The following is a 26,066-nucleotide window of genomic DNA, read 5'->3' as shown; positions in this document are numbered from 1 at the left end:
GCACTCCCTATCTCTGCTTTCCTCACTTCTCTTCATATTTTTTTTCTACTGTATTTATCTTTGACTTCAGACCTCTCCTCCTTCCCCACTCTCCCTGTTATGTTTTTCCTTCTTGCGAGTTTCTTTATATCCAATCCAGGAACCCGCGTTTGTTCTCAGGGTCATAAATTTAAATCTTGCTGCTGCAACTCAGTCTTTCATCTTTCTGAGGTCGATAACATTTGTGCTGTTGAGCTGGATAATAACATTTTAAATTTGTTGTGAAGGCCCCTTTTGGTGAATATGTGCTTTACAAACATACATGGTGTGTAAAGGACACAAATGTATTTTAATCTTTTGTTTTTTAATTTCTCTCCCTCAGCACCTCCAGCCATTCCTCCTTTCCCCTCTTGCTTCTTGCTTCCTTACACCCTCATTCCGTTCTTGCTTCCTTACACATTCATTCATTCCCCATCCTTCCTCCCTTGGTGCATTTAATCCTTTTTCCTCCATTCTTTCCTTACTTTCTTTTTTCCTGCTCCTTCCTTCACCTCTTCTTTAATTTCTTCCTTTCTTATCAACCCTTCCTTATGCCTATCTTGCTCCTTTCCCTTCTTTCTATTCATCCGTCACACCTCATTCACTTCCTTTCTCTCTATTCCTTTGTTTCTTCCTTTCACATTCTTTTTTTATTTCCTCCTTCTTTCATCCATTACTTATATATTCCCTCTCGCCGGTACTCCCCTTCCTGCCTGCATTTGTTGCTGACTTCTTTAATGTATTCCTTCCTTAACCCCTTCCTTTCTTTTAAACAGCACAGTACAAGCACATTCTCTTTAGTTTGCAAAGCTGCCTCAAGTCCTCTAATGACCTTTCCTAAAGCTTCACTTTGAGAATTACACACATTCTCTAATTTGAGTTTACTTTTAAGTTGTTGTCATAGGCCCTATGTTACAATATGTTATGATATATTGATGTGTGTATCACACTAATCACCCGAGAGGGTATTCAGGCACTTGGGCAGCTGTGTAGGTGTGAGGTCCTGGAGGTGCTTATGTGAAGAGCCAGATCTTCAGCTTCTTGCGCAACTCAAGATGTGAGGAGTGGGCTCTGATGTTTTGAGGCTTGTGGATGTGGGTGGAACCAAGAAAGGAAGTGGGTGGAGCCGCTGAGGGAAGTGGGCGGAGCCGCAAATGTGGGTGTGGCCTCCCCAAAAAATGTGAGCACCTGCACTTAATATTTTACAAATTAAGCACTGCCTGGGAGGACTGTCGCATTTGAGAAAGACTTCAGCCCCCGTGGACAGTGGATCTTTCCAAGAAAAAACATTGTCAAAGAACCCGGATCCAGTAAGATCCGCATTTCCTGCCTACTTTATAGACGACACTCACGGCCAGAGTCTGAGTGGCACACCTCTGCAGTGAAATATCCCCAGCAATCCTGACCTCGTGCCCAGTATTGGCTGACCTCTCCTAATCTCCATGACGGTGCATGCATGTAAATCCAGAATCTCCCCCTGACCGTTACCAGCTCCGGTATGAAGAATCTGATGTTGAAAGGTACCCCTGCTTCGAAGCCCCTAGGCCTTGGTGAGCTGAACAGATGGTGCCCCTATGACCCCCTACATCTCTACTTACCTCTGCTGTTGTTGGTCTTCCTCCTGCAACCTATAGTGCCACGCATGAAGCCTCTTTGCCGAAAGAATCACAATTGAAAAGCATTAGGCGCCCAATGTCGAAATTGCACCCCGCAACCAGTGCGCCTGTGTCGCTGGTTATGTATGTTTTGTGCTGCTTTTTGCCCCCCCCTCGCCTCTGCTTATGCTAACCCCAAAAGCTTGGCTCTTGCAACTGATTTACCTACCGCAAGCCGTTTGGCTCCAGGAACCCCCCAGTCTCCATTGAAAAGCAATGGGCTGAACTCTGGTTTTGACCTGTGCACCCCTCAGCCCCTGTGCTGCAGGTGGTGCAGTTTTGGTACTCACCTGACCCTTGACCCTTGCTGACTTTTGGCTCCGAAGACTAGGATTGTGAGTGCAGTACTTACCTGTTTTTAATTAAAAACATACTTCGCTTATTGTGAAGATCCTGGTCTTAAAATGAGGTACAAAAAAAGTATAATTTTCTAAAATTGGTCTGGATCTCCTTCTTGAGTTGGGTACATTATCGATGACTGTTGTGCAATAAATGTCTTACACTCCTCTGTGTTAGGGCTATGAATTATGCCCCTATGCTTCCACTAATAGAGCACTTTGGGTTTTACATTGAGCCCTGTACACTTTTGGGGAACCCCTGGACTCTGTGTACGGTAACAACCTAGTAGCAATACCATACATAGAGCCAGCATCCTACATTCGCTCACACAGCGCATTTGTGGGGGAACCCATGTGGGAGATCATCTTTAAGAATAATGACCTCTAGAGGGAGAAGAGAAGAGAAGAGAAGAGAAGAGAAGAGAAGAGAAGAGAAGAGAAGAGAAGAGAAGAGAAGAGAAGAGAAGAGAAGAGAAGAGAAGAGAAGAGAAGAGAAGAGACCCACCGCACAGAAAGTTGTTCAGGCCTGAACAAGAAAGTTGAGTCTAATTTAGGGTACTCCATAAAATGAACATGCCAATATTGTTTTAAGTGCTAAAAAGATTCCCAGACAACGGGAGGTTAGCCCAGCATGTCATTCTATGAAGAGATTCAATAATGGAGAACCCCAGTATGTGATTTTTTTAAAGTTCAACATTTGTTCAGCAATGTCCTATATATTTTTTTACGTTAGATATACAATATCAAAGTAAAGAATCACATTTGGAAAGTGAGATCTTAGTTTGACATTCCACAGGGACATTAAAGAACATAAATAATTCTGCGCTGGCAATTTAGTCTTTGCACTGTAGAAAGCGTTTTAAATTTTTCTTAAAGGCTCCAAGATACAGAAGATAGATGGAAATAGAAACTAGATCGTGTTTTCCCTCCTCAACATATCAAAAAGGTTTCTATGATGCTTCTACCTGAAATCAGACTTTTCTTTATAAGCAAACAGGTATCTCACTTTTACCAAGGTAATCCAAAATGGTTTGCTCCATAGGATAATTGACAGTCATGAGAGCTTCAAGACTGTCAATTCAGAATTTCCAGGTCTTCTAAATTCATAATGTGGGTCATTTGAAGAAGCAAGGGACACTAGCTATCTACATTGTGTATGTTGTCCTATGTCACTAAAAGATGGCTATTTCCCTTTGAAGGATGTCAAATACAACTGAATGAACCTTGAAGCTATAACTGTGCATTCCCTGGCCTTTACATTTAAAAGGAGAAAATGAAGTGCAATACATGCATGTTCATCAAGCAATCTGTATACAGAAAGAACCATGACGTATATTAAGTTCACATTGTGATCACATGCAACTCAAATTGTGGCTGCAGACTGCAAAAAATATTCTGTTATGCTATTACAATTAGAAACAAACCTATTTTAGCGAGTATGACAGGAGTAACTACTGTCCTTCGCTTCCCATCATCAGCCAAATGCGTTGAATTTCCAGTAGCTGGAAAAAGCTTCCCATTCCGGAAGGCAATCAGCTGAAGCTTACATACCGATTCATCCAGAGGCTGAATTTCTCTTTTCTCCTTTTGTGAAAAAAGAGCAAAAGGCAGCTGGATAGAAGCTTCCACAACAGTATTCTGGAAAATAAAGGAATTCACGTTGTTACGAAAGCAAAACTAAATCGCACACATTTCTACATTTTCTATGCAATGCTAAGTGAATTCATGCTGTAATATATGTGGCTTGTGTGACATTTCTAGTAGATATAACACTGAGGTAATTCAGAGACAAAACAAAGATATTAGGATTTTTTTTTTAAAAGATGCCTTTCAACACTGCAGAATGCCATTTAAAAGCAAGCAGTTTTTAGCACTACTCACTGAGAAACCTAATCAAGAAAAGAAACACTAGATACAGAAGCCCACCTTTGGAGAAGTGGGTATGGCTCGTTACATGAGTTTCTAACGACCCATATGGACAGCCGATGTATATGGTTCTGTCACTGCCACTGTCCATACAAACATGGTAGAATCTGGAGAGAATGCGGCCAGTACCAGGTAGATTCCTGTCTGAGAGGAATCGGGTTAAAGGGTTATGGAATGGTCATTCCATAACCCTAGCGTCCCCTAGGGACCTTGTGCACTCTCTAGGGGGAGTGTACAAGGTCTGAACTGAGGCACAATCTACAGGGAGGATTTGGCAATGGTCTGAAAGATGTGTGGGACAGACTTAGATATATGTACTAAGATGGAACAGCAAGGAGGTCTTCTATTCGTTTTGACCACGATTATTTGCCTTCAAATCCATTATATTATGGTTACTAAACAAAAAAGCAAATAAAATGTCTTATGCTGAAAAAAGCAATATTGCCAGTCAAATGAAACCCAATTCCTAAGATGCGTTCTCACGTTTTCCCAGTCTGCAGGTGAAAACATTGTTTAATGTTATCAAGTATACTAATATATAGTAGTAAATCCAGCAATATATGTCATACAAAGTGGTGTCTACACCTGAAACTGGATAACCCATATTAGTTAAAGATGTTGATGTCAACAGAATGATGCTTAATAGGGCCTTTTTATCAGATATGTCTTGACCAAAAAGGTCAATGATGTATAGATCATGTTGTCCTATGCTTATAGAGTAAAACGAGACATACATCTGTCAAACTCACTCTCCAAATTATGTGAGATGATGGCTTGTATTTATAAAGTGCAAAATAGTGTATCCGAAAAGGGTATCCTTGTGCTGAACTGGTTTGCCTGACATTTGCATTAACTACATATTTAGTATTGAGTTTACAGAATCATCAATGGTTTGTTTCTGACGTGAGACTTAAAAGAATCTTATTTAATAGTTAAGGAGCCAAGACTGAAAAAAATCTACCTCCCTTTCTTTCCAGCTTAAATTTAGGAACACTTCTAGATGAAGGTCTCTTGGGCTCCGCATCCTTCTCAGTTGATATTGGGCTAATTTACATGAGACACTCACTTGACCAGTTTTGAAAAATGTGCACTGCGTTTGACTATTTTGAATTGCACTCTGATTCAAAGACAGCCAGTGTAGCTTTGTCTTAGTATCTGATGCTGAATCATACTATTGTCTCGCTGCTACAAGTTGGGCTGCCTAACTTTGGACTATTTGGAGGTGTAACATACATTTAATCTGGAGTCCCGCATACAGAGTACTGCAGTAGTACAGGTGCGAAAGAATCAACGCCGGGACCACAGGTCTAGGAGTCTGTTAGGTAAAAAGGTATGCAAAAGAAACAATTGATGGACGGAATACTGGACAATGCAAACATTCGGCCCCAGTCACAAGGATCTGAGTTAAATCCATCATTCTTTTGCTCACCACACCACCCCAGTTTGGACCCAGCCATATGCAAATCGGTCTTGACCCTGTTCCTGCCAAGCCAGGTCCTCCCTGGACCGGAATCAAGCTAGCCTGGCTGATGAGGGCTGTTAGCCCGAAACCGGTCCCAGGATGCTTGTTTACGGTCCAGTGAACTGTTCCCATGAGGCACAGGGTCAGGACTGATTTGCATATAGCTGTGTCTGAACTAGGATGCCGAAGTGAGCTAAAAAACCATGATGGATTCAACCCAGATCTGTGACTGGGGTGAGTGTCTGAAAAGTTTCAGCGCTCCGTCCATCATCTCCTTGTGTTTGCTGTCTTTTTAGAAGATTTAGGGACATAAAACAATGTTCAGAATTGGAAGACCTTTTTATTTAGGTTTAATTCTGAGCCAATGATTACTCTCACGCTCTTTTCCGCTGACATTGGAGTCGCTGCACCTGTAGCTATTTAGGTCACCAGTTTGGCACCTTTGTTATAGATGGGGGACTGAAGCAGATTACTTCAGTATTGTCTTCATTTAACCTAACAGCATTATTGCTAATACAATTCTTCACCTCTTGCGTACAATTATAGAAATTACCTGCTGTCTTTGTTACTTTAATCACTATCACGAAAATCTGGGTGTCATCTGCATATGACATTAGTGACAACCCAAATCCTCAAATCATGGAGGCTAATGGGGAGATGTAAAAGTTGAAAAGGGTTGGGCTTAGAATGGAACCCTGGGGCACTCCACAGCTCAAAACTCTTGAGCAATCAAACTTTGTTTCAGCTTGCACCACATAGCTTGTAATATTTTTTCTATCCTTTATTACTGTAGGATATTACCCCTTTTTGACATGGTCACCCACACTTTTTGCCTGGTAAAGATGTGATTTTGACTGAAAGTGCACTGTGTTCCTGCTAACCAGGTCCCCAGGACCAGAGCACTTTGCCAAAACTGTAAAATGATTCCCCCAATTGGCAAAACCTTTAGCACCCTCTGTAGGTCATGAGTAAATAGTACCCTACTACCTAGGGCTGGAGGTACAAAAGAGGACCCCTAAGGGGTGCAGCATGATTTCTGTCACCCTAAGGGTCCCTCACCGAGAACATGCAAGATTGCCATTACAGGCTGCGTTTATTGATGCAAACAAATGCGAAAACATGACTTGTCACACATCCCTGTGTGCCATGTCCTTGAAAAGCATGGACTATTTGTAAGTCACCCCATTAGCAGGCCTAACAGCCTTAAGGCAGGGTGCTGAATATTACATGTGAGGTCAAACCCACATAAGCAGGTCAGTCCTACTACTGCCCGTACGAGTGACCAGGGAAGTCATCTTAAGAAATTTGCTGGACACTGGTGAAAAAGAGTTACCAAACTACATGATAACTTCACTGAAAATAGGGAAGTTTGGTATCCAACATCTCATATTGGTAAACCCACACTGATGCCAGTGTGTGATTTATCAATACATGCACCAAGAGGGCACTTTAGAGGAGCAGCCTGAAAGTTAACCAGCGGCTGGTGTACTTGTTGACTGGTTTCTGCCAGCCTGCCACCCGAGACACTATTCTGACCTTCTAGGGTGAGAGCCTTTGCTCTCAGGAGACCAAGAACAAAAGCCTGTCTGGGAAGAGGGTGTAACACCCTCTCCCACAGATTGACCTTCTGATTACCCTCTTTGGGCCAGCAAGCTTCCATCAAGCTGCTGCGTTTGGAATGCAAATCTGGCTCCCCTCACAGGAGAAAAAGCCACCCCCCTGTTTAGAGTTCCATTGGCAGCTGGACAGCTGGGAAAATTAGGTAGTCAGGCAGGCGGTCCACCTCCAGGCTAATAACACCCATAGGGTGGGCTGTTGTGCAGTACACCCGATTTTTCAGAGGTAGCCATCCTTGCGATGGCATACTTAGGAAATCCGGAAAAGAGTAATGCCCATTTCCCACAGGGAGCGGTCATATAGGGGGCGTAGTGAATCCAAGGGTCAGTAGCCTATTGGGTATTACCCAATACTTCTCTAATGCCCCTAAATTCGGTATTTAGGGGAGCCCCTGGTACCAGCGAAACAGATCCTGACAACTTAAGAAGAGAGGACACGCAAGAGTCGCAAAAGCAGAGAGAAGAGAAGAAGCAGCGGCCATGACGAAAACTGTGCCAACATCTACTTCCTGCAGCTGTCGACTACAGAAACTTTGGAGGACTGTCTGCCTTTGAAACAAGGTCAAGACCTCCCGGGAACAGCACACCTATTCTTAAAAAACTCCAAAAGAGAAGACTCTGAAAACTCCGGAACAACCAAAACCAGACTTCTAGAGCAACCACTGCACCCGTTGACTCCGGCCCGAATTGAAGTGGGCCAACGTTGTCAACAAGGTATCCAGCCCTCCAGAGCTGGAGTCTATTGCGGTTTCACCCTCTGGGGCTCGCTGATGACGCCTGCATTTTCTGCACGTAGGGCTCCTCAACCACAACTGCTCCGGTAAGGAAAAACCTGATGCCCAAAGACACCTCTGCACACGTTACCCCAGGGCCTTGGAGAAGAGGACCAAAGATATACCCTCCCCATCCCAGAGCATTGCAAAGCCTGAGCCCAGTAGCTGGTTCAGCCCGAATGATCTCCTGGCCAGAGCCTGTAGCCTCTCTCCACAGTAACCGATCTCAACTGAAATACAGTGAGCTTCTGACACCGATGTTCACCGTGCATCCGGCCACCCTCGTGCTGCTGGTGGTAGACTGCTGGTGCTGCCTTGGTCTCACCTTAACTCCTGAAGATTGGCCTTGTAAGTAGCTGTACTATACCAGTTTGCAGAACTTGCTGTTCCTTCCATAGGATAACATTGCAGAAGTGTCAAGCGTCCACTTTTTAAAGTTAGAAGAATTCATACTCCAAAACTTATCTACCTGAAAGATTTTTCTCTGATGCCTAAACATATATAAAGATACTTGCCATTTTTATGACTTGATGGGGACCCCCTGCTTGAGTCGTGTGGGTCATTTATTAATCCTGGTCTGTATTTGCAAATGTCTTGAACTTCTCTGCGTTAAGCCTAAGACTGCTCGACCACACTACCTCCTAATAGAGCACTTTGGCATTGCACAGCAAGTACCTCTCCACCCATAAGGGAACCCCTAGACCCTTTACACGGTATATCGGATTTTTGATATATTTCATAAAGACCCAGCTTCCTACCATTACCTAATACACATTGTGGTTATATCGATTTTACTATGCTTGGTGAGAAATCCATGCTTCTTAACAATCTGTAAAGCCAGTTTGTCATTAGAATACATTAAATTCGTCAAAGTAAGGATAAGAGATTCATTACATGCTCTTTTCCGGTCTGCTGGAACAGCTCTATAAAAAGTTACAAACGTTTTGCAGTGTGAACTCATTTGTCTTCTTTAATCATTAATACCACGTTATATTGTATTTAATGAAAAAGCCAAGGCGTTTAATCATAGCCATTTTGTGCGCCCATGTTATACTTAGGCCGACACTATACTCACACTTCTGATGCAGTCAGCATCTTTTTGTACGTGCACTTGTAAGCGTGGATTCACAAACTAACTAACTCATCATCAGGGAAGGGTATAGTAACTCAGGAGGTGAAGCACTGTCTCTCCTGAACGCACATTTTAGATGTTTTAGCCTTCAAGTCGGTGGGAAGCTATTGATTTTCTTTCACAGTTGGGATACAAAAGATTCAACAAATAATTCGCCCAGCAAATCTGAAATGTAAAGGCCACTGTTAACTCTATGCAACCATGCGCGTTAACACAAAAACATGACACATGAACTCCAAAAAATAAAAACATTAACAAAAAGTTTTGAGGCACTTTTGAAACTCAAAAAACAATACCTTTAATGCCAAGCTGGACAGAGTGTTTGAAATATTACACTTAAAACTCAATTGTTTATCTAAATTTCCATCTGGATCCCGTCTTGCAAAGTCGAGGCCAGTGCGGTCCGAGTTCATCACTTTCTGGAAAACGGTGCAAGTCATTCCAGAGAAGCCAGTGGCTTTTAATGCATATGCTTCAAGGGCAATGTTAGGAGAATACTGTGAAAACAAAAGGAATCAAAATTAATCAGTTAGGAGTTCTATTAAATTAAAAACTACCTTCATAGTGACCCCTTTGCTCTTTTTTCTTTACAGCGGTTTTGGGAATTCTCTGCCAACAAACATAACAATAACAAGCACTGGCGTTGCCAATAGGTCTCGCATTAGGAAAGTGTGAGCTCTTGGTATTGTAAATGACAATAATTTTTTTAATATGTGTTGGCATTGAAAATATATAAATTAATAGCATTGTTATTTACAAAGCCAATAGCTTACACTTTCCGAATGCAAGTCCTTTTGGCTATGGGAATGCTTGTTAGCCTCTGCGTAGACACACGGACTGTATACATGGCGCTGTTGTATTATGCGCTTCTATGCAGTGGGACTGGAAGAATTGCACTGCAATGTTATGTGCTCAGCTTGGGTGCGCGCGCCCACTGTAAACATTGGGCTCTTTTATTGCGTTCCCGCGTGCACGAGGCCTGTGTACATTAGACTGCTTGTATTACGTGCTCACTTAAGACATTCGGCTGTATGTAGTAAATGCAGACCCTGCAACCACTGCGATGCGTAATATGGGCTGAGCGTAAAGATAGTGATGTTACAGTCAGCGTGCTTATTGTGTGCACCGTAAAGGCTCCCGGAGTGTAAATATTGCGCGATCAGGGGCGGTTCGGGAGGCCACGCACCTCACGCACAGCGCGTGAGGAGTGTAAAACGTTTTGGTTGAATAAAAGTGCCTAGGGGAGGTAGACCCAGTTCACCTTCTCGGGAGAAAGCCTGCACGAGGGGAGGGTATTGTGCTGCACGAGCACACCGGGTGGGGTGGAGGTGTGTGTGTGTGTGTGGGGGGTGGGGGGCGGGGGGGTTCACACTTGGTGAAAGTATGTAGTCTTGAATTGTGTTCGGATACACAAGCACGCTGACTGCAACCAAAGTATTCAGAGCGAAGTCGAAGATCTGGTAACAGAAGAACGGGATGATCCAGTAAGAAGGGGCGGTGCAAGGAAAACAAACTGCGACGGGCTGAAGGAAAACAAACTGCGACGGGCTGAAGGAAGGAGAAACAAGAGGAGAGCTGCAGGCTTTATGGCCCCACTTCAGATAATTTACAAAACCTCTCAGCCTCTAGCTTTGTTTGTTTTCCATTTAAAGGCAACGTATGCACACGCCTTGCAAAATGAGATGCCATTGCGCTTTTTGTTCAAGATCACCAGATGGCCCCTTTGCATCAAGAACAATTCTTAGTTTTTTTATGCACGCCAATATTTTCATGTGTGTTAATTGGATCAACTGAATACTATGGGGGCGGGAGAGCCTGGGGCGGGAATGCGAGCGAGGGGAGGCGGATTAGGAGGGAAGCCGGATGGGGGCGGGAGACTGGTGGGGGGGGCGTGCCTACACTTGGTGAAAGTATGTAGTCTTCAATTGTGTTCGGATACACAAGCACGCTGACTGCAACCAAAGTATTCAGAGCGAAGTCGAAGATCTGGTAACAGAAGAACGGCATGATCCAGTAAGAAGGGGCGGTGCAAGGAAAACAAACTGCGACGGGCTGAAGGAAAACAAACTGCGACGGGCTGAAGGAAGGAGAAACAAGAGGCGAGCTGCAGGCTTTATGGCCCCACTTCAGATAATTTACAAAACCTCTCAGCCTCTAGCTTTGAATACTATGGGGGCGGGAGATCCTGGGGCGGGAATGCGAGCGAGGGGAGGTGGATTAGGAGGGAAGCCGGATGGGGGCGGGAGACTGGTGGGGGGGCGTGCCTGTGGGAGGGTGATTGTGAAATGTTGCGGCGGATTAGGAGGGAAGCCTGATGGGGGCGGGAGAGCCTGGTGGGGGGGCGTGCCTGTGGGAGGGTGATAGAGAAATGTTGCGGCGGATTAGGAGGGAAGCCTGATGGGGGGCGGGAGAGCCTGGTGGGGGGGCGTGCCTGTGGGAGGGTGATTGTGAAATGTTGCGGCGGATTAGGAGGGAAGCCTGATGGTGGGAGGAGATTGGGAAGCAAATGGGTCTGATGCGCGTGCATGTTTAATCACGTGGTTCACGTGAACTACATGAAAACCGCGGGGCTGAAAGCCCTTTGGTTTGAAGATGTTTTCGCCACATGAATTCTCGCTCCGCTCGATGCGCTTGCGCACATCGATAGGTCGCGAGACCTAAAAACGTCTCAAAAAGAACGCTGTCACTTTAAATAATTTTGCTGCCATGCATGTACAATCATCACTCCCTCTGCAGAACATTTACACCTTGACCGTGCATTCCCAATCGATACTCCCAGCTGCTGTATGATATTTTCCAACCATAAGGTTGCAGCAGAATATATGCTTATTGGGCTTGGTGTGAGTCTAGAGGGGTGGCCGCTGGCTTTTGTGAAGGACAGAGAACAAGGACAAAGTGCTCTGGAATCACCATGGTATGTTTCCTTACTCTAGTGCCCTTCCCCATCTTCTTCCAAACAAAATGCAAACAGGATTACATACTATTTTATTGCTGAAATTGTGAAAAGGCAGCGAACCGGATTTAAGCTATGAAGTTACTTCTAACTTCCTGGCAGAAAGGTGCATGCATCACTTCTGGAAGAGGCTCCCAAAGTCAGCTAAGTTCATCTGCTCGGGCACGCAGAACCTGCTAACAGGTTGGCTACAAGAACGATGCTCTCCTGGTATAGCCACCCCCATGCACACAGTTTCTCCTGGGCCAGGACCCTACTACGCCCTCCTAGTTGCAGGCCAACATGGAGGCTGTGTTGTCCGTGAGAACCTGCACTCCTAGATAGATGGCAGGAAAGCTTTCCTGGCCAGATGAACTGCTGGAAGCTGTAGAAGAGTGATGAGGACCAGACGCGTCTAATATCCGCCTCGTTCAGGGGAGGCTTCCCTCAGCCCAGCAGCAATATATCTGTCACAACCATGAAGTCTAAGTGGCGAAGGGAAAGTGTCCTGCCACACTTCAGACTGTAATGTGTCTGTCACCACCGAAGATCCTGAGCCTTATCCTCTGAGATCTTGATGTAGTCAACGAGGTAGCACTATTGCCAGGCATGCTGAAACCTGAGGTTCCACTGTAGGCTACTGTAGGGAAGCTCCATGCCATTACAGATGATGAGCATGCACGAGGCTCAGAGTTAAAGTAAGCCTCAGAAACCCAAGGAGACCCAGAATTGAGCCCAAAACACTGTGGTCATTTTATGAATGTCCAGGACATTTTGCAGAAGTGGAACAACCTTGAATTAGACTGTCCTCAGGGTAGCTGCCAAGAAAGGTATCCTTTGAGTGGAGCTGAAGTGGACTTCAGCTCGTTGTTGAAAAAACCACAAAGACAATAGGAGTATGACCATCGTCCAGGGGTGGCCTACAACAGGCCACGGTGAGCCCGCCTAGAGCAGCAAGTCTCCTATGTACTATACCATATGTTCCCCAGACCTCCCGGGTGCTTCAGCGCAACCAGCGGCATCACATATGTGACCACCCGAGGGGCTGAGGTAAGGCCGAAGAGAAGGAAAGCCAATTGGAAGTGTTCCAACTCCACCATGAACCATACTTAACACCTGTGGGATTGCAGGACAGATATATGGAAATACGTGTCCTGCAAATCCAGGGATACCAGACACTCTTCTGAGACTACAGCAGAAAGAATCTAAGACAGGGTAAGCATTCTGAATTAGTGTTTTCTCAGAAAGGTATTTATTGGGTTTGGTTTCGTCCTTCAGTATGAAGAAGAACCATTGATAGCACCCCTCTCCACTATCAGAATCTGTCACCCACTAGATGGCACCCTTGGCAAGTGAAACGTTGGCCTCTAACAGCAAGATTGCAGAATGATCTGTTGAGTCGCTCTGATGTTGCAGGAAAATGGGATGGGGAGGAAATGAAAGGCAGGGCGTAGCCCCTTTAAATGATTTGCAAGACTTATCTGCCCAACGTGATGCCTCTGTAGCTGGGGAGGAAATGCTGTATCTTGACTCCTACTGGCTGAATGAGGGTCTGTGAGGGAAAGATAATGGATCCTAGCAGCCATTGCAGCAAGGGAGAAATAGAAGAGAGTTTTCATCCTTGAGCTAAAAGATGTGTCTGCTACCACAATCTCTGCCCCAAAAGAAGACTGGGTGTGCTGCACAGGTTGTGGTGTGGCCTATAAATTCGGGCCCTGGGATAATCCCTACCTTTCGGGTAATGTTGATGGAACTGCTCAACAGGAGACTAGAGTCCTAGTTATTGTACTGTGGCTCAACTGTCCTTAAATCGCTCAAGTGCTTATCAGCCTTTCCCAGTTTGGCACCAGCCTGGAGCCATCTACGGGCACAAGAACATCTCCAGAAAACCCAGCTGACCTCATCCAGGAGTGCATTCAAAGCACAACACTGATACCAATACCTCTCCCAATAGAGGCTGTGATTTCTAAGCCAGCATGCAAGGCATACTTAACCGCATCATGGCCATCACTTCTAACTAAAAATAGTCTGAGGTCTTTCAGGATGGCCAGAAATCTCAAGCTAGCCATGTCCCAAACCTCCCTTCACTGCATACTGCATTCAATGATTGTAAGGCTAAACTAGCCAAATATGCTTTCCGAAAGCATCAAAATGTTTTGACTTGCTATCCAGAGGGCTGGTCAGAAAGGCATTACAAGTGACTTTAAGTGTTGACGCCCGTACAACCAGCCTTTGAGGCGTACAATGCCTTGTGAGAAAATCAGTATTACCAGGGGCATCCTTTGTTGCCTGGCCACAGGGCGACTGACGAGAGAGCCTGAGCACCATTTAGACCAAGTAGACTTGAAGAGTGTCCACAGCAGCCAATTTGAATGACAGTAGTACAGAAGAGGTCGGACCTGGTTGAGAAATATCAGTCAATACATTTGTCTTAGTTTCTACAAAAGGCGCCTGTATGTCTAACACTGCTGCTGCTCTACGCACTACTATGAAAGAGGCACTTTCTTCATTTGGGGACCCTAATGGACAGTCAAGCTGTTTCTGGAGACACATAGCCCCTGGTGCGTTTTAAATCCATTTATAGTCCGTAATCAGTCTAGTGAGGAGAAAGCAGAGTGTCTGCCGCCTCATCTGTTGAAGTTTGCACTATTTTTTTCTGATCGTTCTTGGAGAATAATAGGAATTCTGTTTTGGTTTGGTTTGGTTTGGTTGAGCTTCAGGTAGGGCTGGGCATCTAGTTCTGGATGATGTGCAAGCATTGGAGGCATTGGATGTCTGAAGCATTCACAAAAATACCCTAAAGGTTATGTCGTTGGAAGCGTGCTGTCTTTGTGTTGATCCAGTGAGGGAAGTATTTCCGTGCTGTACGTGAAGATAGCAACCCAGTGTGCAGTGTGATGAATGAAGAAGTGTGATAGACAAGGGCATAGTTTATGGTTTCAGTAAGGTGGCAGCGATGAGCAGCTCTGCCGGGTCCTTTATTTGTACTCTTATGCTTACAGTCATTTGGCAGATCTGTTCAGAATGGAATAACTGATCAGACGGTAATGGGTGGTTTATTGAAGTACTGGGCGGGGAATGTGACCTTTAGCAGTTTTGTCTTAGGCAAATGTAAGAGGCCCAAAAAGTAAAAGGGGGTTCTTATGCAGCTAGAATGAAACACACATGTCGAACTGCTGAGTATAATGATATCCGTTTTAGTGTATTGCATTTATATAGAATGTACTATCCCTGGTGAGGCTCCGAACCTACGTTTTGTTGTTGTGGTTTGTATCGGGAGTTGCTGTTATCTAGGATGTAGAGACTGAAGGAACGTATAAAATAATTTCTGGGAAGAAACAAAAAGTCCAGGAGTTTACATACTTTAGGTTAATTTAAAAGATTGTGCTATGTGCAATAACAGCCATACACAAATTTCAAAATTAGCCAAATTGTTTGTGTTCACAAACATTTTTGATGTTTGTGAACATCGTAATGGCAGATGAAAAAAACCTAACTGCCTGATTCAATCACTTTAATTTTAAATTCAAATTGAGTTTTTCCAAACCAGAAGATTGAAAATAATTAGTGAACTCAACTGATAGATATACAAACAATTATCTACGTCAAAACTGGCTGACAAAGGCTATTCAACTCCTCTGGGAGTTGTACACAAAATGTTCAAAATGAATCAATGTCAAGAATATTTTTTGCAAACTCCCGTGCAGATCTGTGAAACAGCTGCATAATATAGTTATAAGAAACAATTCGATTTTCCTAAGGACTAACCGATCTAAGTACCACAAAGTACTACACCTTTGTCATAAATATAAGTAAATGATGGCAAAAAGAAAATCTATTGTCCTAAAGAGGTGTACGTCTGTGTGTCCAAAGCAGTTGCTATGAGGTTATTGATTTTATCTAGGAAGACCTTCTTTGATGGCATGCAAGTGTGCCTGGTTTCTGTCTAAAACGAACACGTAAGCTGAGAGGCTCTGAAATGGAGTGGTAGGTGAAGAGGAAATGGCAGTGTCCACCATACAAAACTACCAAAACACATCTATTACTATTTAGACCAGCCTGAACAATGTAACTAGAACTGATAATTTGTCAAATTCGCACCAGAATGGTAGTCAAGTCAAGTCAAGTCATAAAATTTATATAGCGCACTACATACCCAGAGGGTCTCAAGGCGCTTAGGGAGGGGAGGAGGATTACTTGTCAAATATCCACGTTTTAAGTTGCTTTCTGAATGCTAGGTGGTTCTGGGTAAGGCGAAGGTAAGTGAGTTCCATGTTTTAGCCGCCAGGTATGAGAAGGATCGACCTCCCATGGTGGTCTTGTTGATGCGAGGTACAGTGGCCTGGGCTTGGCTGGAGGATCGTAGTTGGCGGGGGGGGGGGGTGTAGAAGGACAGTCGTGAGTTGAGGCATTCTGGTCCGATTTCGTAGAGTGCCTTGTGTGCGTGGGTCAGAAGTCGGAAAGTGATCCTCTTATTGACGGGTAGCCAGTGGAGGTTTTTCAGGTGACCAGAGATGTGTTCGTTACGCGGGTTGTCCAATATGATCCTGGCTGAGGCGTTTTGGATTCGTTGGAGTTTTTTCTGGAGTTTAGCGGTAGTACCTGCGTAGAGGGTGTTTCCGTAGTCCAGTCGGCTCGTGACCAGAGCATGGGTGACTGTTTTTCTGGTTTCGGTGGGGATCCAGCGAAATGTTTTTTTGAGCATTCGAAGAATGTTGAAGCAGGATGAGGAGACGGCGCTGACTTGTCTGTTCATTGAAAGTGAAGAATCCAGGATAACGCCTAGGTTCCGTGCGCGGTCTGTCGGGATGGGTGCTTTTCCAAGGGCTTCCGGCCACCAAGAGTCGTCCCATGCAGAGGGGGATGTACCTAAGATGAGGACTTCTGTTTTATCTGAGTTCAGTTTCAGACGCCTGTGTTTCATCCATTCGGCAACTTCTTTCATTCCTTCGTGTAGGTTAGTTTTGGCGGTGCTGGGGTCATTGGTGAGAGAAAGGATCAGTTGAGTGTCATCCGCGTAAGAGATGATGTTGAGGTTGTGTTGGCGGGCGATGGCCGCGAGGGGGCTCATGTATACGTTGAAGAGGGTGGGACTGAGTGAGGATCCTTGTGGTACGCCACAGATGACTTCAGTGGCCTCGGACTTGAATGGTGGGAGGCGGACTCTCTGGGTTCTTCCGGTGAGGAACGAGGTGATCCATTCTAGTGCTTTTCCTTGTATTCCGATGTTTCTGAGGCGTTGTAAGAGGGTGCTGTGGCAGACTGTGTCGAAGGCTGCAGAGAGGTCGAGGAGGATGAGGGCGACTGTGTCTCCATTGTCCAGTAGAGTTCGAATGTCGTCTGTTGCTGCGATGAGGGCGGTCTCAGTGCTGTGTTTTGCTCGGAAGCCAGACTGTGAGGAGTCGAGGGATTTTTTGGCTTCGAGGAAGGCGGCGAGCTGGTTGTTGACAGCTTTCTCGATGACTTTGGCCGGGAAAGGAAGGAGCGAGATGGGGCGGTAATTTTTGAGTTCGGTGGGGTCCGCTGTGGGTTTTTTCAGAAGGGCGGTGAGTTCAGCGTGTTTCCAGCTTTCCGGGAAGGTGGCGGAGTTGAAGGAGCAGTTGATGACGTCTCGGAGGTGCGGTGCTATGACGGAGTTTGCTTTGTTGAAGATGTGGTGAGGACATGGGTCTGTAGGGGATCCTGAGTGGATGGAGTTGATCAGGCGGATGGTGTCCTCAGTGGAGATTGGGTTCCAGTCGTTAAGGGTGTTCAAGGGGGGAGGATGTTCAGCATATGGTTGGGTGGGTTGGTCTCCGGGTTGGTTGTCGAAGCTGTTGTGGATGTCTGCAATTTTGTTGTGGAAGAATAAAGCCAGGGAGTCGCAGAGGGCTTGAGAGGGGGTGATGTCGTTGGAGTTGGCCGAGGGATTGGTAAATTCCTTGACGATGTTGAAAAGTTCCTTGGCGTTGTTGTCTAGTCGATCCTTGAATGCTGTTTTTTTGGCCTTTCGGATTAGTTGGTGGTGTATGCGGGTGGCGTTTTTGAAGGCTTCCTTGGTGCTGGTGGTTGGGTCTTCTCAAGGGAGCGGCAGAGTTTCTTGGACTTCTTAAGATCATCGTTGAACCATGAGGCCTTCTTGTTGCCAGGTTTGCTTTGACGTTTTTTCAGTAGTGCTAGGATGTCGGCGCTGTTGGATAACCATAGGGTGAAGTTGGCGGCGGCTTGGTCTGGGTTAGAAGAGTGGGCTGGGGTGTTTAGAAGGAGTGATGAGGAGATCTGGTCGATGGTGATTTTGTTCCAGTTTCTTTGCAGAGTTGGTTGGGGGTGGTTGATGAGTTTAGGCTTGTTGTAGGTAAAGTGGACGCAGCTGTGGTCAGTCCAAAGGAGAGCCGTGGTGTGGCTGAAGGAGACGTGGTTGCTGGAGGTGAAGATAGGGTCGAGAGTATGACCTGCTATGCGGGTGGGGGAAGTGACCAGTTGTTTAAGTCCGAGGTTGGCGAGGTTGTCCAAGAGGGTGGTGGTGTTGCGGTCGTTGTTCTTTTCAAGGTGAAAGTTGAGGTCTCCCAGAAGGATGTAATCTTTGGAGGGGAGCGCGTGAGGGGTGATGAAGTCCGTGATGTCTTCACTGAATTTTGCGCGGGGTCCTGGTGGTCTGTAGAGGAGGGTGCCTCTGAGTGTGGTCTTGGGGTCGATGTGGATCTGGAAGTGAAGGTGTTCAGAGTTGGCGAGATTGGCGCCAGAGCTGGTTGAGATGTGGATTGATTTTTTATGGACAATAGCGATTCCTCCTCCTGTGTGGCCGGTACGGTCCTTGCGAATGATCTTATAGTCTTCAGGGATGGCAATGGTGATGTCTGGGGCGGAGGAAACGTTCATCCATGTTTCCGTTAGGAAGGCGACGTCCGGAGAGGTGGTGTCTAGTAGATTCCATAGGTCAATGGCGTGCCTGTGGACCGATCGGGTGTTGAGCAAGATGCATTGTAGGTGGTTGGGGTCGGGAATCTGTGGTGTGGTCGCAGCGGAGATGTTGTCGGTGCCGATGAATTTGCAGGAGTAGCAAGAGAAAGGTCCATGGGTGTGTCCAGGAGCGGCTTGGACGCAGTTGGGGGCGCGACCGGGGTTAAGGGCTAGGAGAGTGGCGGTATCGTAGGTAATGCGGGAGGGCTGGGCAGTGCGAGGGGCAGGGGGTCTGGCGCTGGGCGCGGTCCAGGCGTAGACGGGCTTACCTTTGGCGCACCTTCGGCGCGGATTGGGCGCGGTCGCTGCGCGTGAACGCTGCGCGCGGGAAGAACTGTCATATATGGATAGTGGAGGGGGAGGGGCGAGGGCGGCTCAGCTGGGAGGCGTGGCGGGCTCAAGGGAACAACAACAACAACATCAAAATGGAGGGGAGGGCAGAGCAGGGCGCCGGGGTATAACACACGAGGTAAATATCACAATGCGCAGGTAAATATCAGAGCAAGCAAGCAAGCAGCCAGTAAAGCAGTGACCAAGCAATGAAAACGCTAATGAATCCTGGCGCTGTTGAAATACATAAACAACACTAAAACGCTATTGAATCCTGGCGCTGTTGAAATAAATAAGCAACACTAAAGCGCTATTGAATCCTGGCGCTGTTGAAATAAATAAACAACACTTCGTAAAAGAGCAGCTTCACAGTACGATACCGCCTTTCAGCAAGCAGACAGGGGAGCGACCACTCAAGGCAGGAGCGAGGAGTGGATCACGGCGCTGCGGGGTCAGGGGGCGCTCTATATTGGTAGTGGGAGGGCGGCTCAGCTGGGAGGCGTGGCGGGCTCAAGGGAACAACAACAACAAAATCAAAATGGCGGGGAGGGCAGAGCAGGGCGCCGGGGGATAACACACGAGGTAAATATCACAATGCGCAGGTAAATATCAGAGCGAGCAAGCAAGCAGCCAGTAAAGCAGTGACCAAGCAATGAAAACGCTAATGAATCCTGGCGCTGTTGAAATACATAAACAACACTAAAACGCTATTGAATCCTGGCGCTGTTGAAATAAATAAGCAACACTAAAGCGCTATTGAATCCTGGCGCTGTTGAAATAAATAAACAACACTTCATAAAAGAGCAGCTTCACAGTACGATACCGCCTTTCAGCAAGCAGACAGGGGAGCTACCACTCAAGGCAGGAGCGAGGAGTGGCTTTTTGCTTTGGCTTTTGCCTTGCTTTTACTTTTTCAACCACTGTTACTACCAGTAAATCATTTTAGGTATCCTTTATGTGGGAGTATCCGTTTATTGCTTTTTGATACGGTTTTAGTTATGCTTCAAATTTAGGTTAGTCATAAAAAATGTTTTTGCATTTTCATGGCACTGTATCTTCTGAAGGAAGGCCTTATGTGTCCAGCTATTCACAAACCGAGCCTTAGCTCAAAGTAAAGGCTATTTGATTGATCTGAGACCCATTTTGTAAAGTAATGACTGAGGGTACGCATACACATATCCAGACAAGTTTGTTTTAGATCTGTTGACTTTCTCTAACGGAGGTCACCCGATATGTGGAAGCAGACATTGACATTTTATTCAATTTTTTCCTACCAGAAGCCAAATAATGCCTCTACAGCTGAGGCGAGATCTAGAGGTTACCATATCACTCGGATAGGAAGCACCCAATCATATAAATCACCAACTTTAGATGTACTTGCACAGAGGAAATTAAGAACGGCTCAAGAGGATAAAATGGTTGTCCTGCAATTCATTAAAGAAAAGGCAAGGCGCGGTATCAAGTAGAGGATCAAATTTGCAGAACTCCTTTTCCTATGACCGGTAATAACTCAATTTAATAGTATGCTTTAGGACAGAATGTTTTTATTCACACCTTGTAAAGCAACTGCTGCCCACTCTCACTGGCCTTAGTTTAAAATGATAATCTCTAAAGTGCTTTGACACAGTAAAAAGAATGTATCACTGTATAAAGAAATTTCAATGTACTATGGTAAGTGGAAGTGGGACACACATTCAGGGGGGCTTGTGATGCATAAAGTAAGCCAGGATTGGCCATTTGCCATTGTGCACCTCACCTCCATTTTCCCCTTTTAATTTACTTTTCTTGTACTCATCTATCCGTTCAAAAGAATTCGGTCTTACATTACCTAAAAATATTTTCTACACCACATACTTTTATCGTGTTACGGTGATAAAATGATATCTCTAAGCTCCTGTCTGTCTACAATCATTCTGCCCATCTTATTTCGAGCTTAGACAATAAGATCACATCTGCCCTGTCAAATGTATAGGGGCTGTCAATCAATAGACAAACTGAACTCAAGACCTATGATATAGGTTGGGAGGAATTGCATGGCCTTACTCCCAGATAATCTTCCACGTTTACCATGCATATCAACTAGCCAGGCACTTGAGGTCGACCACTGGCAAACTCGATGCAAGAGAATACCCGAATGCTCGCGCTTTACTCTCTGGTTAAACTGTATGCTGTCCAGAGACTCACGTGTGTTTTACAATTTTCAAACTGAAAGCCTGCTTCTTTCACTTTGCCTATGTTTAGGACAGTCCGCCCATCGTCTTCGAGTCTCTAAAACACTCACCCAGTAAAGCATCAATGATTGTTGCTGCCCAGCAAGTGAAGGACACCCAACATGGTATTAAGGCTCCACATGCACGTCTACTTATCAAGGAATTTATCTTCCAAATTCGATCTTGAGCGATCTATATGTTCGCTGATTTTTTTCTTCTTCCCTCTTCCGCATACTCTCAGGCCGCATCATAAGCAATATGCAGCAGTTTACGAAACAGAAATGAAGCACTAAAGAAAAACACTCTCATACTTGGACCTGAAAGCTCACATGGGAGGCATATGCAGTTTAGTTATTATTAGTCAGAAAAGGAACATTAAAGCATAAGTCACGTTCTATATCATCCCGTACATTCAATACCAAACAGCGTCCATCCTGTCAGAACAGTAGTATAGTATACTGAAACTACCTTCATAGTTTAGTGTACAGCAATTCCAACAGGTACAACAAAGAACCCAGCCCCTGGTATATCACAGCGCACGCAGTTATCGAAGTCACGTAAGCTGTATCTAAAGTTGCATAGTGGGGAATATTAAACTCTATTAAAAAATTTTAAATGTGCAAATCTATTACGCCCATTTATCAATCAATCAATCAGAGTACTTGTAATGCGCGCTACTTACCAGTGAGGGTCCCAAGGCGCTGAGGGGAGGGGGGGAGGGGGAATGCTACTACTGCTCGAAGTGCCAGGTCTTGAGGAGCCTTCTGAAGGCGAGAAGGTCTTGGGTCAGCAGTATGCCGGTAGGGAGGATGTTCCAGGTCTTGGCGGCGAGGTAGGAAAAGGATATGCCGCCGGAGGTCGTTCGTTGGATGCGGGGGACAGCTGCGAGGGTGAGGCTGGCGGAGCAGAGCTGGCGGGTGGGGAAGCTGAGTCTGCTGTTCAGGTAGGCTGGTCCGGCGTTGTCGAGTGCTTTGTGTGCGTGGGTGAGGAACTTGAAGGTGATCCTCTTGTCGATGGGGAGCCAGTGTAGGTCTCTCAGGTGGGGGGTGATGTGGCTGCGGCGGGGGACGTTGACCAGTCGGGCGGAGGAGTTTTGGATGAGTTGTAGTCGTAGTAGGTGCTTGGCTGGGATTCCTGCGTAGAGTGTGTTGCCATAGTCCAGTCTGCTGCTGATGAAGGCCTGTGTCACCGTTCTTCTTGTTTCGGTGGGGATCCACTTGTAGATCCTGCGGAGCATGCGGAGGGTGTTGGAGCAGGAGGAGGAGACGGCGTTGACCTGCTTTGACATGGAGAGGGATGAGTCGAGGATGAATCCTAGATTGCGTGCATGGTCGGTGGGTGTTGGTGCTGTTCCCAGTGTGGTCGACCACCAGGAGTTGTCCCAGGCTGTGGGGGTGGGTCCGAGGATGAGGACCTCCGTCTTGTCAGAGTTCAGCTTCAGACGGCTGCTCCTCATCCAGTCGGCGACGGCCTTCATTCCCTCGTGGAGGTTGGTTTTGGCGGTGCGTGGGCCCTTGGTGAGGGAAGAGGATGAGCTGGGTGTCGTCGGCGTAGGCGATGATGTTGAGGTCGTGATAGGGGGCCACTTGTGCAAGGGGGGCCATGTAGACGTTGAACAGCGTCGGGATGAGCCCTGGGGGACGCTGCAGATGATGTCGGTGGCTTCAGATCGGAAGGGTGGGAGGTGGACGCTCTGGGTTCTGCCGGAGAGAAGGACGTGGTCCAGTCAAGAGCCTTCTCTTGGATTCCGGCTTCTAGGAGGCGTGTCTTTAGAGTGCGATGGCAGACCATGTCGAAGGCGGCTGACAGGTCCAGGAGGATGAGGGCTGATGTTTCGCCGTTGTCTAGCTGGCGCTTGATGTCGTCTGTGGCGGCGATGGATGAGGGCTGTCTAAGTGCTGTGGTTTCGTCTGAATCCTGACTGGGACGGGTCCAAGATGTTGTTGTCTTCCAGATGGCAGATCAGTTGTATGTTGACGATTTTCTAGATGACCTTTGCTGGGAACGGGAGCAGGGAGATGGGCCGGAAGTTCTTGAGGTCCTTGGGGTCCGCTTTGGGCTTTTTGAGGAGGCCGTTGATTTCGGATATTCCAGCTTTCCAGGAATGTCGCTGTTTCGAAGGAGATGCTGATGACCTTCCGTAGTTGGGGTGCGATGGCTGCGTCTGCTTTGTTGAATACGCGGTCAGACGGAGATCCTGAGTGGATGGAGTTCATGGCCTTACATGTCTCGTTGACGTTGGACCAAGAGGTGAGGCGGTTGGCACTAGTGGTGTTCACAGGGGGGTGGAGTCTGGCGTAGTCGGGCGGTCATGGTGTTGAAGCTGTCGTGGATGTCAGCGATCTTGCAGTGGAAGAAGATGGCTAGTGAGTTGCACAGTTCTTGCGAGGGCGGGGTGTCGTTGGCGCTGGGGTTGGAGAGTTCCTTACGATGCTGAAGAGCTCTTGGCTGTCGTGTGCGTTGTTATCCAAGCGGTCTTTGAAGGAGGATCTCTTGGCTAGTCTGATGAGGTGGTGGTGGTGTCTGCGGGTGGCGTCCTTGTGGGCTGCGTGGTTGTCCGGTGTGCGTTCGTGGAGCCATGTCTTCTCAAGTTTCCGGCATGCTCGTTTGGAGGCCTGGAGCTCGTTGGTGAACCAGGTGGCTCTCTGTTTGGCGTGGCTGTTGGATGTTTCTTGAGCGGGGCGAGGGTGTTGGCGCAGTCGACGATCCACTGTCTGAGGTTGCGGGCTGCGTTGTCTGTGTTGGTTGGTTCTTGGCAAGCGAGGTGATCAGCTTGTCTTCGGTGACTTTGCTCCAGCAGCAGCGAAGCAGCTGTTGGGTGCGGTGGTGCGTGCTTGGTTTCTTGAAGGTGAAATGGATGCAGCGGTGGTCGGTCCAGTGGAGTTAGGTGGTGTGGTTGAAGGCGACGTGGGGGTCTTTGGAGAAGATGGGGTCAAGTTTGTGGCCGGCGGCGTGGGTGGGTGTGGTGACGAGTTATCTGAGGTCGAGGTTGGCGGAGTTGGCGTCGTTGTTGTTCTCGAGGTGGAAGTTCAGGTCCCCGAGGAGGATGTAGTCCGTGGAGGCGAGTGTGTGGGTGCTGGCGAGGTCGGTGATGGAGTCGCTGAACTGAGACTGGGTTCCGGGTGGTCTGTAGATGAGTGTTCCTCTGAGGGTGGTGTTTGGGTCGGTGTGGATTCGGAAGTGCAGGTAATCAGCGGTGTTGAGGGTGTCGTGCGCGTGGGTGGTGACTTTGAGGGTGAACTTTCCTCCTCCGATTCCATTGGCGCGGTCCCTGCGGGTGATCTTGTAGCCGTCCGGGATGGCTATGGCGATGTCGGGCACCAAGGAGTCGTTCCACCAGGTCATGGTCAGGAAGGCCACGCCTGGGGCGGAGGTGTCAATCAGATCCCATAGCTCAACGGCGTGTTTGTGTGCGGAGCGGGTGTTGAGGGGTATGCAGCGAAGGGTGGTTGGGTCCAGTCTTTGGAGGCTTGGTGGTTCTGTCGCAAGCGAAGCTGCAGGTGTGGCAGGAGAAGGGTCCGTGGGTACGTTTCGGGGCGGCCTGGAAGCAGGTGTGGTTTCGGACGGTGTTGAGTGAGTGGAGGGTGCTGGCGTCGTAGTGGATTCTGGTGTCGTGGCATTTGCGGGGTCCAGGGGTTCTGGTGCTGGGTGCGGTCCAGGCGCAGACGGGCTTGCCTTAGGCGCGGCCGCTACGCAGCCCGCATAAGAGGTGGTTTGGGATGGAGGAGGAGGGGGGCGGGGAGGCAGGCGGGAAGGGGTGGATCGGGATCGTTGGGGGGCAGGGGGAACTGGCGCAGGGGGAAGGAGAGAAAAATAAACTCAGGAAACACAGAGGCGGCAGCAAGGGCAATCAGGTGATCAGGTGATGAGCAGCGGCAAGCAGGGTCAAAGGTCAAATTTATGGACATCTTGCGAGTGACTTTGCAGCAATAAGACCATACTTCTTCTGTAATTGGAACTCCTATATCCGACTGCCAAGCCGGTCTAACCTTACTGAGAGTGGAAGTCTTAGTGGCTAGGGACAAAGCATAAAGTCTAGAGATCTGCTTACCAGGTGTTTGTGAGTTCAAAAATATAGTCAGGGGTGGGATATCCATTGGTTCTAGGAGCTTGTCCCCAAGAACAGCTCGCATAGCAGGCCAGGTTCTAAAAAATGGAATTTAGTCAGCGCCGATTGCGGACTGTCATCACCAGCCACCTCTTCCCATGTGCCCACCTGCCAGTGTTTGAACAGGTCTCCAATTGTATGTATTTGTAAACAGTGTAGAAAGTTTAGGGTCCCCCTCTCTGAGCTGAGTGCAAACCATTGGCACCACTCCACCTGCAACCGAAGCGAATACAATTGTGCACCATTTTACATTTTAAGAAGTGCGTTCCACGCAAGAACACTGGAGCTGACAGAGTCAAGTATCCCGCATCGTCTCGTAGGCGCCGGAGTTAGAAAGCGAGGCAATGTGTATGGGGCAGCATCAACCTTTTCTATCTGGAGTTGAGGCAAATCATGTGAGCCATGCACCCAACTGTATGTGTGAGAGGGCTGCGCAACCCTGTAATAAAGTTCGAGGTTCGGAGCACCCAACCTCCGCCGTGTACGGCAGCATGAGAGTATCCAAGGTGACAAAGACACCCACTTCTCAATTTCCAGACCGGACATTTTTCACTACCTGCTAAACACAAAAGTCTCTCTCTTGCCTTGGTAATTTCGGTTTATATATGAGCTTGTGATCACAAACAT

At 47.1% G+C, this 26,066-nt stretch overlaps 1 protein-coding gene across 1 annotated transcript in view; it reads right to left on the bottom strand.

Moving 5' to 3' along the window:
- Positions 1 to 26,066, bottom strand: part of ADGRA3 (adhesion G protein-coupled receptor A3) — a 375,408-nt gene that overhangs the window by 58,115 nt on the left and 291,227 nt on the right. Inside the window, exons 12-13 of the mRNA XM_086964033.1 lie at positions 9,217 to 9,417; positions 3,436 to 3,649 (exon numbers count right to left, since the gene is read on the bottom strand). Of these exons, the coding sequence (XP_086820159.1) occupies positions 3,436 to 3,649; positions 9,217 to 9,417 (415 nt within the window). The remainder of the gene's footprint in view (positions 1 to 3,435; positions 3,650 to 9,216; positions 9,418 to 26,066) is intronic.

The sequence above is a fragment of the Lissotriton vulgaris genome, chromosome 3_2 (assembly GCF_964263255.1).
Source record: "Lissotriton vulgaris chromosome 3_2, aLisVul1.2, whole genome shotgun sequence".
NCBI classification, from domain to species: Eukaryota; Metazoa; Chordata; class Amphibia; order Caudata; family Salamandridae; genus Lissotriton; species Lissotriton vulgaris.
Note: the sequence above shows the minus strand (reverse complement) of the source record. Positions and strands in the feature narration are given on the sequence as shown.